This window comes from Rhinoderma darwinii, chromosome 5 (genome assembly GCF_050947455.1).
Source record: "Rhinoderma darwinii isolate aRhiDar2 chromosome 5, aRhiDar2.hap1, whole genome shotgun sequence".
Lineage (NCBI taxonomy): Eukaryota > Metazoa > Chordata > Amphibia > Anura > Rhinodermatidae > Rhinoderma > Rhinoderma darwinii.
The window spans coordinates 319,908,495-319,926,584 of NC_134691.1; the positions used below are offsets into that span (position 1 = coordinate 319,908,495).

The 18,090-nt window shown below is 40.1% G+C and overlaps 1 protein-coding gene across 4 annotated transcripts in view; it reads left to right on the forward strand.

Annotated features, from left to right (window-relative positions):
* The window catches only part of LOC142652100 (phosphatidylinositol 5-phosphate 4-kinase type-2 alpha), a 115,871-nt gene that overhangs the window by 66,676 nt on the left and 31,105 nt on the right, over positions 1 to 18,090 (forward strand). For all 4 annotated transcript variants that reach the window (XM_075827560.1, XM_075827561.1, XM_075827563.1 and 1 more), the window contains 2 exons: positions 7,331 to 7,428; positions 15,370 to 15,466. In XM_075827560.1, the coding sequence (XP_075683675.1) occupies positions 7,331 to 7,428; positions 15,370 to 15,466 (195 nt within the window). The remainder of the gene's footprint in view (positions 1 to 7,330; positions 7,429 to 15,369; positions 15,467 to 18,090) is intronic.

The following is an 18,090-nucleotide window of genomic DNA, read 5'->3' on the forward strand; positions in this document are numbered from 1 at the left end:
GTAAATTTGTATACGCATGTATATGGCTGCCAGCTATATTGATTTCTGTGGAAATTTGATTAGGAGGAGAAGCCAACTACTTCCTACCTCATTGATCTCAACATTGTACTACACTTCCCAGCATTCCTTGCTTTTCAACGTTTAGGCTATAAATTGGGTTATAGTCACTGGTATATCTGACTTCTTCTGAATAAACAAACATTTGGTCACTGATACCAGCTCACTTTTCCGACTCAACACACAAAGATTAAATCAAGCATGGCTCGGAACAGTGAGATGGGTGGAAGGAGTTTCCCTCACTGTTATTTACTGCCAGGGAGTACTGAGAGAATAAAGGGATGACCCTCCTGGTGACCAGGTGACAGAAACAGCAGCTCTATGACTGACAATGTTAGCTACTTCCTGTCCCGTAAAAGCTGAAGGCAGGCGATGTCTGGGACACAAACTCTTAAAGGGGTATTCCCACTGCTAGTATATTCCATTACATAATGAATGGTGATTCGTTGACCAGAGCCTACACCAAAACAGGGAACTAAGGGACAGAGCGAAGGGACTGATTTCCCTTACACAATGACACTTCTGGCCACCCACTGTGCAGTGAACGTCAATACCGCTTAAAGGGATTATCCCAGAATCGACCATTATTATTTAACCACAGGATATGTGAGAACTGTCCAATCTCTTGGGGCCCCACTGCTGGACAGTGGTCCCGAACGCCACATGCTTTTCACTGCACCCCCCCCCCCCCCCCACACAGTGAGGAGGGGCTTGACTGGAGCAGAGGTTGAGCATGCGCCACACACTCCATTCATTGTCTATTGGACTGACGGAAACAGCTGAGTCCTGTACTCGGCTGTTTCTGTGAATTCCAGAGTTTGAATGGCGTAGCAGCACGCATGCTCGACCTCCGCTCCATTCAATGTCCTCCTCACTGCAGTCGAACAGAAAGGGGAATAGGTGGTTCAGGACCCTCGTTCTCACGATCGGTGGGGTGCCCTAGCAATCAGACAATTATCACCTATACTGTGGATAGGTGATAATTGTCGATATTGGGACTTTAGTCCAATTGACTGGATCTGTGTTGTAGTTCCCTGCACGTCATTGGAGCATCACTGTGCAGGGAAATCGGTGAAGGAGCTGCAACGCTTCACTATTGCAGCAACCTCTTCATTCTAAGGATCAATGGGGTTCCCGGCAGTCGAACCCCCATCAATCAGCAGGTGCCGGCCTATCTCAGCGATATGCCATTACTTACTTTAGTGGTTAACCCCTTTAAATATAATTTGTGATCCTCCCTGTGATATTATTCGGTATTATCCTGTTTTGTATTCGGGTGGAATGCTTTTACTGATGTAATACAGGGGACGCGGTCGCTTTTGATGAACTTATAAGAGACTTTTTTGATTGAAGATGAATGTACTTTTCATCTGTGTAAAATCAGGGAGTTTTGATATCGTGTCACTGGAGGGAAATGCTTTTGAGCAGTTTGAAGTCTACTTGGCAGAGGGCATGCATCTCCGGTTTGATGTGGCCCTGTGGCAGGGTTAGTTATCACTTATCCTGGGCAAGGCTATCCAGTGAAGTTTCCATTGCTAATCTGATATCTTCTTTTGTTACTGGATTTATAATTTGTAGCTTGAAAGTGCTTTTCACAAAATCATTTTCAAGGTGAGGGGAAAACCAGTTCTGTTTTAGCATCTTAGTAATCCATGTATTTAAAATATTGCTACTACTCCTAATATTATTTATATACAGTTCTTTTTGTTGCTTGTTTAGATGGATTTATGGATGTATTTTATGGGAAGAGGTTGTATGTTTCAAGGGGTTGTTCAGAATTTGCAAAAAGGATCTGTTCATTTTCCCCAGAAATAGTGCCCCTCCTGGGCAGTGTCTGGTATTGCAGCTTGGCCACATTCAACTGAATGGGGATGAGCTACAATTCTAGACACAGCCCATGTTTGCTCAGGAGTCTTGGTAAAATTGCAGCATTAGGCCTCATGCACACAACCATATTTTTGCAGCCGCAAGTTATCCGGATCAATTGCGGACCCATTCTTTTCTATGGCCCCATGCACATGACCGTGATTTACACAGATCAGTGCGGGGCCCTAAAACACAGAACCAGTCATTTTTACCGTCCGAAATTGACGATTCACCAATACTGGTGAATTGTTGTGGATCCGTGAGTCCAGATGATACACTGATGCACAACAAGGTTTTTTTGGACCTGTAGATTTGCGTGCCGCGAAAGCAATGCGGTTGTGTGCATGAGGCATTACCGTGACTCACACACAACCTCAACGTTTCCCTTTGGGGGAAAAAGTTGTGCAACAGTCTCAACTGCAACTTTTCCCCTTATAGGAAAAAATGTAAGTTGGATTCGAGGCATGCGTGCAGAACTTGTAGTGTCATGATTTTGTCCTCGTCAATGAACATGGGGTTGTTCATTTACATACACCTTGTTGGCAAAGTCTGCCATATGAATGGGACAGGTGCATTGCTATAGAATGTACCCACATAGAATGTACCCCACATCATTTCTGAATATATTGCCTATATATGACATATCGTGTGGTCCCGGAGTACTGACCAAGACCAAGTTTTAACATAATACGGTAAATGTCTAATAATCTGATATCCAAAAATCCTGGTAATCCAGTCTAGTGCTATCTTCCTTCCATCATCAATAGGACATGATCGGTACCGGATTATCGGATATTTTGGATTATTGTGCATTCATTAAAAAAGTTTATAAACCTTAACGACAATAATTGTTACCATAACTTTGTTGACCGCACATACAGTGGAAGTAGCTGCTCTGGGCTCACATCCCAGTTATTAAGGAAGTCCAATGATGTGGGTTTCACTGTCTCACAATTATATTGTATCCTGTTTATCTTTGCTACATGGGATGACCGGGAAATACGGCTTCAGAGGAGCCTTACATATTAAGCAATGAGTAGCTCTAAGCCATTTTTCTATAGGGGGTATATTAGTGATACACTATGTTGTTAGGTGTAATATCTAAAAATTGCTTCTATAGAAAACTCTAATATGGTGCTGAATGTTTGTAACCGTAATAATATATTTTTGCCTTCAGTTTTTAACCGTTTTGCTGCCATGGGTTTTTGCAACATTTGTTCCCACTTTTGGCATGCGCAAATAAGACCTAAATTACAAAAGAAAATTAAAAAATCATACTAAACCTCCATTATTGTGTTTTTTGGAAAGTAGACACCTGGAACATTGTCAAAATGTTACTCAGCACTTTATACACACAGGCACCGACATGCAATTTTGTATCAAAGTGCAATTTTTCATAAAAAAAATGCATAAAAAATTATATTTATAGTTAAAAGTGTGATTTTCAACCAGAAAATCAGATGCACCACACGTCCAAAATATGTGCAGTTTATCCACACCATTTATGCCTATGTCTACATGTACACATCTTCATAAAATCACCAGAATTAAGCGATCATGAATCTGTTTTTAAACTGTAAATAAATTTAAAAAAGTAACAAATATATAACAAATATCGATACTTGCGATGCCGTTCACCCTCAAACGGTTCAATACCGTTAAATCGTGTATTTCGATACACTGTAATACATGAATTGGAGCTGTGTTTGTGAAATACAGCCATTGCCCTGTTCCTGACAAGTATGCGCACGCGGTCAGCATGATATGTTGCGGCCGGCGCTGCACTAATGAGCACTGCCACGGAAGACAGAACATGGCGGGCGCACTGCAAAACACCCCCATGTTCTCTGTCTTCAGTTTCGGCGCCGCCACTCATTAGTGCTGCACTGGCCGCATCACCTTGTGCTGACCACGCGCGCACACTTGTCAGGAGCAGTGCAATCTCAGTATTACACGGCCGCAGCCCCGCTCTAACGGCGGAGATCAGAGAAACCTCTAATATCAGCGGCCGCAAAATTCATCACACCTCGCGCCTCACATCAGAAAATGGAAGAACTTTTTTTTATTATTATTGTTGGCAAAGTATCGTTTTGGTGTTGAATCGCAATACTACACAAAGCATCTGCATCGAAGTCCAAATTCTGGTATCGTGACAACCCTAGACTCCACACCTTAAAAAGTTAGCGCATCCCTAAACCCTATATGTTTCCTGAAAGTAGACAATCTGACGATTACAATTGTCTTGACATGCTGTTGGCAGCCATGTGCATCTTCATGTAACTTTGTGACAAACAGGAATTGTTTAAATTAAATAAATACATTATAACATACATACGCGCCTAAAACTCACATAGAAGCAGAGGTTTACACACAAAAAACAATGTCAAAATAATAGATCAAGGTGTGCAAAGTTCATATATACCACAAACGTCGACATCAACAAGAGCTTGTGTTCTTAAAAACTCTAAAACAGAGGCCATGCAATATTTAGCCATTATCCATAAATATGACAAAATATATACTACACATGACAAACCGCTACTATGCTACCAAAATCTTAATTTTTGGAAAGCACACAGCATACTGTGTAGGAAAATACAACATAATCCTATATACACACAACCACCTTCACACAACTTTGCATCAAACAGTAATTATAAGAAAAAATTGCATGAAAATTCTACTTTGTGCCCAAAATGCGTACTCAAGAAGACCCCTTATGCAAATGAAATGTACTCAGCACGGAGCTGTAAGATGTGAGGAGTTCATACATACCCCACATGTTTATGTTCACAGGTGTGTGTGTTAGGGCTTGTCCACACATAACAGAATTGCTGCAGAAAATAGTGCAGACTTTGCGGCGTTTTTGTTTTTTTTTCAAGCCTGTGTGATGGCGACATCTCCTCTGAATAACGCAGGAATTGAGTCCACTCTCCTCAGCAGGAATTGACATGCTGCGGAACGAAAAATACACACCGCAGGTGAATTTCCGGACTGATTATTTCCGCAGCGTGTGGATGACGTTTGCTCATTCACACCCACTTTGCTGCTGCTGTATTCTGCTGCGTATATTCAGTCTGCAATTCCGGACAAAAAATATGCGGCAATTCCGTTACGTGTGGAAAAGCACTTAAAGAGGCTTTGTCACCAGATTTTGTAATCCCTATCTGCTATTGCAGCAGATCGGCGCTGCAATGTAGATTACAGTAACGTTTTTATTTTTAAAAAACGAGCATTTTTGGCCAAGTTATGACCATTTTTGTATTTATGCAAATGAGGCTCGCAAAAGTACAACTGGGCGTGTTTAAAGTAAAAGTACAACTGGGCGTGTATTATGTGCGTACATCGGGGCGTTTTTACTACTTTTACTAGCTGGGCGTTCTGACGAGAAGTATCATCCTCTTCTCTTCACAACGCCCAGCTTCTGGCAGTGCAGCACTGTGACGTCACTCACAGGTCCTGCATCGTGTCGGCACCAGAGGCTACAGATGATTCTGCAGCAGCATCGGCGTTTGCAGGTAAGTAGCTACATCGATTTACCTGCAAACGCCGATGCTGCTGCAGAATCATCTGTAGCCTCTGGTGCCGATGTGTCCTCGCTCGTCTGACACGATGCAGGACCTGTGAGTGACGTCACAGCGTGATCTCTGGAGAACACGGCTGTGTCTGCACTGCCAGAAGCTGGGCGTTGTGTAGAGAAGTGGATGATACTTCTCGTCAGAACGCCCAGCTAGTAAAAGTATTAAAAACGCCCCGATGTACGCACATAATACACGCCCAGTTGGACTTTTACTTTAAACACGCCCACTTGGACTTTTGCAAGCCTCATTTGCATAAATATAAAAATGCTCATAACTTGACCAAAAATGCTCGTTTTTTAAAAATAAAAACGTTACTGTTATCTACATTGCAGCGCCGATCTGCTGCAATAGCAGATAGGGGCTGCAAAATCTGGTGACAGAGCCTCTTTAAAGAAATTCCAAAACCAAAGGAATGCATCATCCAATTTTTGCATGCAGATTCAATTGGGGATTACAAAATATGTATTTTATGACCGAAGGACATTTTTCCATTCATCATAAATGTATTAGAGATTTCTCTCCTAGTGTCCTAAAAACATACAGTGTTATAACATTATATTCACTACAATGGCACATTTAGCCTGTGTGGTAAAAATATTGCTGCAGCAAAACCGCTGTGTGCAACTTTAAAGAGTCTCTGTCACCAGATTATAAGTGCCCTGTCTCCTACATAATCTGATTGGCGCTGTAATGTAGATAACAGCAGTGGTTTTTATTTTGAAAAACGATCATTTTTGAGCAAGTTATGAGCTAGTTTAGATTTATGCTAATGAGTTTCTCAATGGACAACTGGGCGTGTTTTTACTTTTTACCAACTGGGTGTTGTACAGAGGAGTGTATGAGGCTGACCAATCAGTGATCAATCAGTGTCCTGCACTTCTCATTGTTCCAGCCCAGCATGATCCACAGCACAGTGTGATTGTGCAGTGAAAGAAGCTGGGCTGGAACAATGAGAAGTGCATGTCACTGATTGGTCACTGATTGGTCACTGATTGGTCAGCGTCATACACTTCTCTGTACAACGCCCAGTTGGTAAAAAGTAAAAACACGCCCAGTTGTCCATTGAGAAACTCATTAGCATAAATCTAAACTAGTTCATAACTTGCTCAAAAATGATCGTTTTTCAAAATAAAAACCACTGCTGTTATCTACATTACAGCGCCAATCAGATTATGTAGGAGATAGGGCACTAATAATGTGGTGACAGAGCCCCTTTAAGGTAAATCCACATAGGTCCGATTTGCAGTGGATAATTTGGTCCGCAAACCCGCAGAAATTTTCAGTGGCAAATCCACACCGAATACTGCAGATTTCCTACAGTGCAAAAAAAAAAATCGTAATTAATTTAAAATCCGGACATGTGGATTTTGCGGCGGATCCGCAGGTAATCCTCATCAAAATCTGCAACACTAGGATTTGATTGCGGATTTTAACTTCCCCATCGGTATAATCACCGAACACAAATGTTCAAAAAATCTAATCCTGTTACTTGGTCGCCTTCAATTTGTGTTTGAAGTTTGGAGCACTGAGATCAGAGACATGTAAATGTCAGAATCAAATCTTTAACCCGATCCCATCTTCGTAGCGCGGCATACGTAACAAACATTGGATATTATTTATTTCATGTTCTGACACGCCGGCTGCCAGATGGATCTTACTTATATTTACATTTTTGTAGCCGGCTTTTGTGATGAAAAAAATAAAATCTTCAATCCGGAAACTGAGAATCCAGGAGGGAAAGTTCTGCTGGATATTTAGTAGTGGCCTGTAATCTTATTATCCGTGTTATTCTGAAATGTCTATTTTATTTTTTCCTTTTATTACAGATCAATGAACTTAGCCACGTCCAGACTCCCATCATGCTCATGCCGGACGACTTCAAGGCCTATTCTAAAATTAAGGTGGACAATCATCTATTTAACAAGTAAGTTTACATATTGTTCGTGCTAAGGGCTTGTTCACACATAGCGGAATTGCTGCGTTTTTTTCCGTCCGGATTTGCAAATCTCATCCACACGCTGCGTAAATTCTGTGCGGAAAAAACGCTCAGAAATGGACCTGTGGTGCAGAATTTTATTCCGCAGAATGTCAATTGTATTTGCGTAATCGCTGAATATTTGCTGCGGTTTTTCACCATTGAATTCAATGGGGAGGTAAAACCCCCAACAAATAGCAGTTGTTGCGTTTTTGCAGTGTTTCCGATTTGCGATTTGCGATTCCGCCGCAAAAAACGCAACTCTGAGAAAAATAAACTATCTATACTTACCTAGGAGTCTGTGTTTCTTTCTCTAGGCCGGCCTCCTGGTTTGACGTTTCATCCCATGTGACCGCCGCTGCAGCCAATTACAGGCTGCAGCGGTCTCCTGGGATGAAACGTCACCCTAGGAGGCCGGCCTGTTAGCAGGTAGATTAATGCAGCATTTATCCACAGCGGACATTCAGGGCGAAAAATTGCACCACAATTTGGTGCGCTTTTTCGCCCGGCATTCCCTGTGGCGCACTGGGCGGATACACTGCGTGCTTTTATGCAGCGTATCCGCCCTGTGTGAACACGGCCTAATCCTGTCTACACACTATAGATGAACTACCTGGTCGTAATGACTGAGATTCCCCATAAAATTTTATGTTAAAAGGGTACCTGAACTTTTAAAAAACTTCTGCCATGTCATAGTGGCATGTCAGAAGTTTTGATGGGTGGGGGTCCGAGCACGGAGACCCCCACCGATCGCTAAAATTAAGCAGCAGAAGCGCTCAGGTGAGCACTGATTTGCTTAGTTTCTGACCGCCTTTTCTCGGAAAGCCGAGCAATTGGTATATGGGCTCGTGTACTTTCTATTGAGCCTGCACACTAATTGCCCCCACCGATCAAAATTCTGACACGGCATTTTTTTTTTTTTCAACGCCGAAATGTGCACAATGTTGGATTGTCCCACCAGAGGATCCACCACTGGCCCCAGCCACAGCAGGGCACAAACCCAACAGTGGGTATTCCCATGGGATTACAAATCATACTTCACTAATAAACCCATAAATAATTAAATACAGAGGATCATTTTTAGTTTTTTCATTATTAATCAAAAAGCAGCCAAATGCTGATTAAGTTACCAAATTGAATCCCTTTTTCTTTTCGGTCTTTTTAGGAAAATCAGGGGCAAACGCAGGAATTATAAAGGGGGTTTTAAAGCGCATTGGTGTCCACGGTGGAGGCGGTAAAATGCCCCCCTCTCCCCCTTATCCCATAGTGACTGTCCAGGAATTTAGACCAGTACTTTACACCTAATATTCCTGCTGGTTTGGGATAGTGCAGGGTATAAATGAGGTGGTTTGGGGTATATTTCTCTATTGGGGTCGGATCTCTTTTTTTTTTTCTGACACAGAGCTCCAGATCCCCTGCTTCCCTTTACACAGCCACAGAGCTACATGATCATTTTATTGTTGCCTGCAACCACCACTAGGGGGCGAACTCAATAAATCTATTCAGTGAGCTCCCCCTAGTGGCAGCATACAATTTTTTTTATTTACCCCTGCTTCTCATAAACTACTAGGAAGGGTGTTCCTAGTACCTGTAACACCCCCCCCCCCCTAGTGGCAGCATACATTTTTTTTTATTTACCTCTGCTTCTCATAAACTACTAGGAAGGGTGTTCATAGTACCTGTAACCCCCCCCCCCCCCCTTCTAAGTGCTTCCCTGGCAATAACGTGGAACCAGTTAAACAGACAAGGTCGTGTTTATTTGTAATACACCATAATCTGTGTCCTTCACCATAATTGACTAAATTAAATATCATCCAAAATGACTAGATGTGTTTCTTACTAAAGTTACAAAATGATTTATCTGCAGTTTAGATACTTGGTGGCTTTATTAGCGCTCGGCTGAGATTTACATTTCAAAGGCTTTTTCCGTCAGTATAAAAAAGCTGCTTGATCCATAATTTATGGCTTTAGAAATGTGCCTGTGTGGTGGAGTCTTCGGTTTGAAGATCGGGCCTGCATATATGTGTATATATATATGTGTGTGTGTGTATGTATGTATGTATGTGTGTATGTGTATATATATATATTTTATAAAACACATAAGTGAAAGATGAAAAGCTGGGAATTGCGCACCCGCGGCTCGGTATGGATTGTTTCAGCAGCAAATGATCGCTCGATCTGAAAGGCAAAGACACCGGATTGTGTTTGCGTTAGTGATAACAAACAAAAATGTCTTTGTTCTCCTATATTATATTGGTAGTTATTGTCGGAGTGTAGCGATTGATAGGACTTGAGTTATGAAGGGCAAATCACAATGGGTATATTCATTTTTCCACTAAGTTTTGATTTTTACGAATTGATTTTCATTATGTTAGGATTTCTGCAGAAATGAAGGCGTACAGGTGATATAGCTTAAACTGCGACTAAATAATGACATAAGTGTCTCACGCAAATCCAATAGAAGTCAATGGAAATGTTGAGCGCAATAGTATCACTTTCCATTAACCTTAATAGGAAAAAAAATTGCGTTACATTTTTTGGGCAGCTGCTGCATCTTAAACATTGTGGGAGTAAATTCATTCCGATGTAATATAACCATTACATAACTGTATTATGTAATATTACATTGTGCCTATTGAAATCAATGGGTGACCATGTAATACATATTTACGTCTTGCCCCACAGAGCGAGGGTTGCCCCTGGCAGTGACTTTCCACTGGGCCTATAGAAGGGGTCCAAAGCAGGGGAAATCCCTCACCCACATTGTTTTTATATTATTATTATTATTTCGTTATAATAATAATATTATTATTTCATATAATAACAAAACTTTTGACCACTATCCAGTACATTGTTTTAGGTCAACGGATCTGAATGCAGCTGTACACTCAGAAGTAGTTTAATTGCCTACTTGACCACTATGTGCAGTAACCCGTTTGCGCAAATGGGCATACCATTACATCCTTATTGCGGCCCAGTCGATGTGCCCCCGTCATCAGCAGCGGGTGCTGGCTGTAATATATCCTGTGGATAGGTGATAAATACTTTTTGGTGGGCCAATTCCTTTAAGCACTAAACTATATATATTTCTAGACCACCATTAATAATGAACATCAATATTAACCTCTTCATTACCCTAGACCATGAGACATACTAGGTATTAACTGCAAAGCTACTCTAGACCACCGGCGAAATTGCAGAAATACCATCACTAACCCCTAAACTAAAAATATGTGGTGTAGTGTAATCAGGGGTCGATGGGAAAGGAGGACAATTTTGCAGTCTTTGTATGCGGTACCAATGCACTTGGAACTATCTATAGTATGTATATGTGTTACATTATATGTGTGTGTGTGTGTGTGTGTGTGTGTGTGTGTGTGTGTGTGTGTATATATATATACTACCGTTCAAACGTTTGGGGTCACCCAGACAATTTTGTGTTTTCCATGAAAACTCACACTTATATTTATCAAATGAGTTACAAAATGACTAGAAAATATAGTCAAGACATTGACAAGGTTAGAAATAATGATTTTTATTTGAAATAATAATTTTCGTCAAAGAATGCTCCATTTGCAGCAATTCCAGCATTGCAGACCTTTGGCATTCTAGCTGTTAATTTGCTGAGGTAATCGGGAGAAATTTCACCCCATGCTTCCAGAAGCCCCTCCCACAAGTTGGATTGGCTTGATTGGCACTTCTTGCGTACCATACGGTCAAGCTGCTCCCACAACAGCTCTATGGGGTTGAGATCTGGTGACTGCGCTGGCCACTCCATTACAGATAGAATACCAGCTGCCTGCTTCTAGTGACCCTAAACTTTTGAACGGTGGTGTATATATATGTGTGTGTATGTATGTATGTGCATATATATATATATATATATATATGTGTTTAGGAATATGAGTTGTGTGGGAACTGAGAGACTGCTTGGTTAAATTGCACGTAATGATTAAATATTAGTGACCACCAGTGTTTGCTGAAGGCTTCCTACCATTTTTGAAACCTACAGCAAACAGGAGACACTAATCCATTAGTCACACCCATATTTCAATAGCCGCAGAGCTGACTGTCTAATTTCCACCGTGTTGTCGTTTCTTCTGACGTGACTGGTGGGGATCTGCTTTGGAACATCTGGTGTAACTGTAGGTTGTATCTTTTTCTGTTCCATTGACCACTTCTTGTACATTTTTATTTTTCTTTTGTGATATCTTTTGTTGCTTTCTTGGTTAGTGTTCCAGATTTTGTATCTACTCTTTGTTTTTCTGTATACTGTTATTCTATATCCAGTAAAATTCCATAAATCCAGCATAAAATAATTCTAAAAGTCTGTTTGTCTGGCACTCATTTCCAACACATATCTACACTATATTAACTACACTATTAAGGCCTCATGCACAAGGCCATGCCCGTAATCATGGTCCGCAGTTACGGGCAAGGCCGGCCGTGGACAGCCACCCACATTTTCGACCCGTGCTCCCATATAAAGTATGGGAGCACGGTCCGTAAAAAGCAAAAGATGGGACATGTCTTATCTTTTGCGGAGGCTTTCTACGGCTCGGACACCTTCCCGCAAATATACGGGAAGGTGTCCATGGTCAATAGAAATAAATGGGTCCGCAATTGTGGACCATAATTACGGACGAAATCTACGATCATGTGCATCCATAATTGCGTACCCATTCATTTTCATGGTTGACTGACACCGTCCTGCAAATATACGGGAAGGTCTTCATGGTCAATAGAAATAAATTGGTCCGCAATTACGGACGAAATCTACAGTCGTGTGCATGGGGCCTAATGTGCATTCATTTTTATGGTCGACTGACACCGCCGTATAAATCTTCTGTACAAAAATAGGAATAGGACATATCCTATTTTTTTTTATTTTTGCAAACTATGCTCCCATACTTTATAGTGGGAGCACGGCCCGCAAATGCGGACGGCTGTTTGCAGCCGGCCATGCCCGTAATCACGGACCGTGATTTACGGGCAAGGTCATGTGCATGGGGCCTAAGGTGGAATTTCAGGGATAAGCAATTAGCAAATATCTCTTATGACAAAACACTAATATTAGCATATTTTCTCAACATTTTTGGGGGCTTTTTTGTGAAGGTTCTCCATCCTTGAAAGTGATTTTTATTTCTATGCTTATCTTTGACTTTGCAATGATCTATAATAAATAAATGGGAATTCTGCAAAAGTTACTATTTTCTTCTGACTGTTAGGCTTCATTTAAAAAAGTATATGAAAAACATGGTACCATACAAAACTATTTACAGATGTGCAAACTGCAGCTCTGAAGCTCTGTGTGGTATAGCCTTTGTTCAATATGTGTTCTGTATAGGTAACCATATAAATACACTAAAAACGAATCATTTCAAGCTGTTTTTCCCAAGTTTTAAAAGGCTTTATTTACAAAACGCGTACAATATACATTAAAACCATCCAGACAAACAGAAAGGCATTATCACAGTGAACAAACATCAATCCAAAGCAGATAAATTGCATACACAGGACAGATAAATAAATAAAAAAAATAAAATGTAATAAAAAATGTACATGAGTTTAATGCCTGACTGAGACAAACTAACATCCAGACACATTCATCCTAGTGCTCTGACCCTCCCACCCCCCAACCCCTGCCAATGCGATAAGTAACAATTAGACCGCAGATTCCACAGTCTCTAGCCACCTTGACCAAATTTTACCAAATTTATCTGGGCATCTTCTGCGAAGATATCGTTTTTGATACACCAGGCAAAGTTTTCGAATGGATCTGTATACGTGGATCAGATTTTTCAGTCTTCGTTGAATACTAGTGTGAAAAATCATCAGGCGCTTGTACAGCATCTAGTGGTACACAGACTGAAAAAGAACTCTATGGATAATATAGTTGTGTAAATGAGACCTCCTTGACTGCCAAACAAACATTTAAACTCGTGGAAAAATCCCAAATCTTCGATCCTGATAGAGATAAAGCCTGCTGAAAATAATTGCCTGCTCTGCTGGGAGTCCAGGAGGTTTCCGCTTATTTTGGGAGTCTCTTAGACATCACATTGGAGTAGACAAGTGTGCACAAACATCTATCCGTACTAAGTGCTCAGCCTTGTCTATAACCTCTGAGATGTATGAAGTCTATAGGGCGATACTGCACTCGTAGAAGTCTATAGGGCGATACTGCACTCGTAGAAGTCTATAGGGCGATACTGCACTCGTAGAAGTCTATAGGGCGATACTGCCCTTCTATATGCCTCCGATTTCATACTAAGATTCATACAGAATCCAATAGAAAAAAAATAGTGTCATGCTCCATCGGATGCCATATTACAGAGCACCATACAGTAGCATGCAGAGTGCCTACGGACCTGTTGGGCAATAGAAATATTCGGTGGCAGTGACTTTTCTACGATTAGAACAATTTTCCTACTGGGAAGTCATTTTATGTGTAGCAATATAACTTTTCATGTATGGACTTGAAGTTGTCCATAGAAATAACTATTATTAACCTGATTTAATTGATGACAAGTCATTGAAATAAATAGTTTTGAGTATTGAACAAATCATTCAGATTAAATTCTACTAATTCTACTATTGTCTGAACAGTCAGAAGAGGATTACATCTTACTGCAAAATATCACTGCCACCTCACAATGACTGTTCTGATCGATCTGTGATAAATTTCTTATGTGTCTAGATGGATTATAGGTTAAAATTTCAATATCGGAATATTTTTCTGATTGTGACCATCTCTATTTCTATGATGAATTTATTTTCCCTGATATGATGAGCATTCTTACGTTTTTGCCTCATTCATTGCTAGGCCTAGTGTCAAGGTGCCCCCCCCCCCCCATAACCATGTCTGTAGCTCTACGGTGGGACACAACATGTGGTAATATGATGCTTTTATAAGAGACAGCGATACTGCTGCCATATTGTGAAAGTCTAGGGTTGGGGGGTAAGGGAAGACCATACATATAAGCTCAGGCTGAGAGTCTTCTACAATGGCAGTACCACCCATGCCCAAAAGTCTCGAACGCTATATTGTATATATTTTTTTTAATTGCAATTGTTCTTGATGATTATTATTATTATGTTGCTTCTTCCTGATGATGTTTATAGATATGTTATTATTATTATTTTATTACTATTTATTATTATTATTATTATTATTATTATTATTATTATGTTGCTTCTTCCTGATGTTTATTAGATATGTTATTATTATTATTTTTATTGCTACTATTATTATTTGCCTTCCTATTTATTATTATTATGTTGTTTCTTCCTGATTATTAGATATTATTATTATTTTTATTACTATTATTATTATTATTATTATTATTATGTTGCTTCTTCTTCCTGATATTTTTTATAGTAGTCATGTTATACTGTTGTTGTTGTAGAACATGTCTACTATACAAAATCAGGAAGAAGCAACATAATAATAATAATATGTTGCTTCTTCCTGATGATGTTTATAAGATATTGTATAATATTATTATTATTACTATTATTAATTATGTTGCTTCTTCCTGATGTTTATAAGATATTGTATAATATTATTATTATTACTATTATTATTAATTATGTTGCTGCTTCTTCTTGATGTATATTAGACATGTTATACTATTAATTAATATAATTATTATGTTGGTTCTTCTTCCTGATGATGTTTATTAGATATGTTCTATTATTAGTTGTGGTTATGATTCTAAGGTTAGCAGTTATAATAATTATATGCTACAAAATCTATTTTTGCTAAAATTCCCCAAATGCTTTGTAATATTTTTGGTGTACCTTCTGAATACATTTATAAACTGTCCACCCATTAGAGAAGTGAACTACTTAAAATGTACATTTTCTAACAAAATCCTATTTACATTTCAGAGAAAACATGCCTAGCCACTTTAAATTTAAGGAATATTGCCCCATGGTCTTCCGAAATCTGAGGGAAAGGTTTGCAATTGATGATCAAGATTTCCAGGTAAGATGATCTTACAGAGAACATCATGTCTCATCCAGACAAAAGCTTTTTCTTTGCACATTGTGAATGAATAGCTGTCCGAGAGGTTACATATTTACATAGTTAGTGGGTTGAAAAAGACCAAAGTCCATCAAGTTCAACCTTTGATTCTTACAAACCCCGGCTAAGTTCCCCAGTGGTGTTTTATAATGGGATTATAATAGGATGGTTTTGGTCAGTAATTTGAGGTCAGGCATTCCCGATTTATTCTCAATGGTACAGTTATGGCCCTAAGAAGAGACACTGTAAACTGTAATATTTATGTTTATTGTAAGGTTGGTGATAAGTCTTTGCTGTTTTAGTGCTGACTACTTATCTATTTCCACCTATGAAATGTCCTGGTTAGGCATATGGAAAAGGAGAAAAATTCTGACAAAAAATACCATAATATTTATAGCAGCAAGAGATGGGGTCTGAGAACTCTGATATACGATTGCGGGGTAACTTTTTGTCCAGACAAATTGACGTGGTACTAAATGACTGGACGACCATACAATACATGACCGGAAGCCACTCTTGAGTTATATTCACACGTAACGTAATTGCTGTGGAATTTACATCAAGATTTGCGTTTCGAAAAATCTGCAGCGTATTAAATTAGCAACAAAATGTATGAGAATAAACAAATCTCAGTCATACACTGTAAAAAGTTTCCATGTAAAAAACGTACCGGCGGTGCAGATTGAAAAAATCTGCAGCATATCAATTCATGCTGCAGGATGATTGCATATTTGTTGCAGATTTTCCACATTGAGTTCAGTGGGGATGTAATAATTTGCAACAAATGTCATGACTAGAAGGGGAAAAAAAACTTTTTCCCGCTTTTTAAAGTAAAATGTTAAAAAAGACCATACTCTGCTCCTATGGCGAGGCGTCCCTGCTCCTTGGGCCCGCCTGTGTGGAGCCGCCCTCCTAGGATGACGTTTTGTTAGATAAACTCAAGCACTCCTATACGCATACCCCTGGTACTAGCTACTAGTTTATTAACCAGCGGTGATCGAGTTTAACAAAGGCCGGATTGTGGCCGAAACGTAACTTTTTTTTTTTTCTCTCTAAATATTGCCTTATTAAAATAAATCATCTTTTGCATAGTTCATCTTAGGCTATGTTCACACGGAGTATTTTGGGGGAGGAATATCTGCCTCAAAGCTCCAAACGGAATTTTGAGGCAGATATTCCTCCCCCAAAATACTCCGTGTGAATAGCAATGATCGCGCCGTTTTTCGCCCGCGGCCATTGAGCGCCGCGGGCAGAAAACACGCTTTCTCCTGCCTCCCATTGAAGTCAATGGGAGGTCGGAGGCGGAAGCGCCCGAAGATAGGGCATGTCGCTTCTTTTTCCCGCGAGGCAGTTTTACTGCTCGCGGGAAAAAGACGCCGACGCCTCCCATTGAAATCAATGGGAGGCGTTCTCGGGCCGTTTCTGCTGAGTTTTGCGACGCGGTTTCCGCGTCAAAAAACTCGGCAAAAGACCCCGTGTGAACATAGCCTAAAGGAGTTCTTCAGTTTATTTTTCTAAATATTTACAGGGTGGGAACCCCACCTACAGCACCCAGACGACCTGCAGAGTTCCACAGATTTGATCTACGTTTTGTCACATGTGACCACTGCAGCCAATCGCAGGTTGCTTCGTCATATGGGACAAGACGTATTCCCTGGGAAATTGGGTCCAGATTTGCTGCGGAGTTATCCGCAGCTAATGCGATTTGTGTGAATGTACCCTTACTCAGTAGTTCTTTGCTTTGGCGAATAAAGAGTCAGAGACATCCTATGCCCCAATAGGGTATATGGACAGGGGCTTTAATAGTGGTGGAGAATTCCTCAGAGGCGTACAGTCATACAGTAAGGGCTCATACACCTGTATGTGTCATTTAAAAAAAAAAAAAAAAATGATGACATTTAGACATTGTCACGAAAGGGTTAAATGCGTATCTGCTGATCTCTGTGTCATCTGTTTAGCACAAAACTGAACCGTTATTGATATCAATTGTGACAATTCTCCAAGGACGCTGGAAACAAGAAATCAGAGCTCTTCTGAATTTACACTTTTATAAAGTTTATATGGAAATTATCAGCAATTCCACCATTCCTTTATCTTCATCCTTCCGACTTGTTTCTTTTCCTGTTTAAATTGTGCAGACGGGAGGAAAGAAAATGTCACTTTTCCAGAATAGATTTCTAGCTTAGAGGACAATAACAAAGACCAAACGAGTTACAGATGTCACCTGACATTCGGGCAGAAATTTCCGTAAATACAGTGTTGCGTAACCGTCAGATCGAAATTTATGTCGTTATTGTCTCCAACTAAACGCGGTTATATGGATCAGCGAAATTAACCGATTTTATTTTCATAAGGGTTGTTTTCTGGTTTCAGAGTCCTGTATGGCAAACCTCCCTATAAGTGGTGCAGTGCTTGAACATGGTATTCGTCTCTGCATAATTGGGCAAATTTGACATCCAGGACCCTGTAGCAGTTTTTTTGGTGGGTCTATTGTCACCCAGAAACCAATGGGTTTGTGTCACATGGATCCTGAATGTAATGCCTATAGAATTCTATAGATTGTATACTGCACCTCCACATGCTGC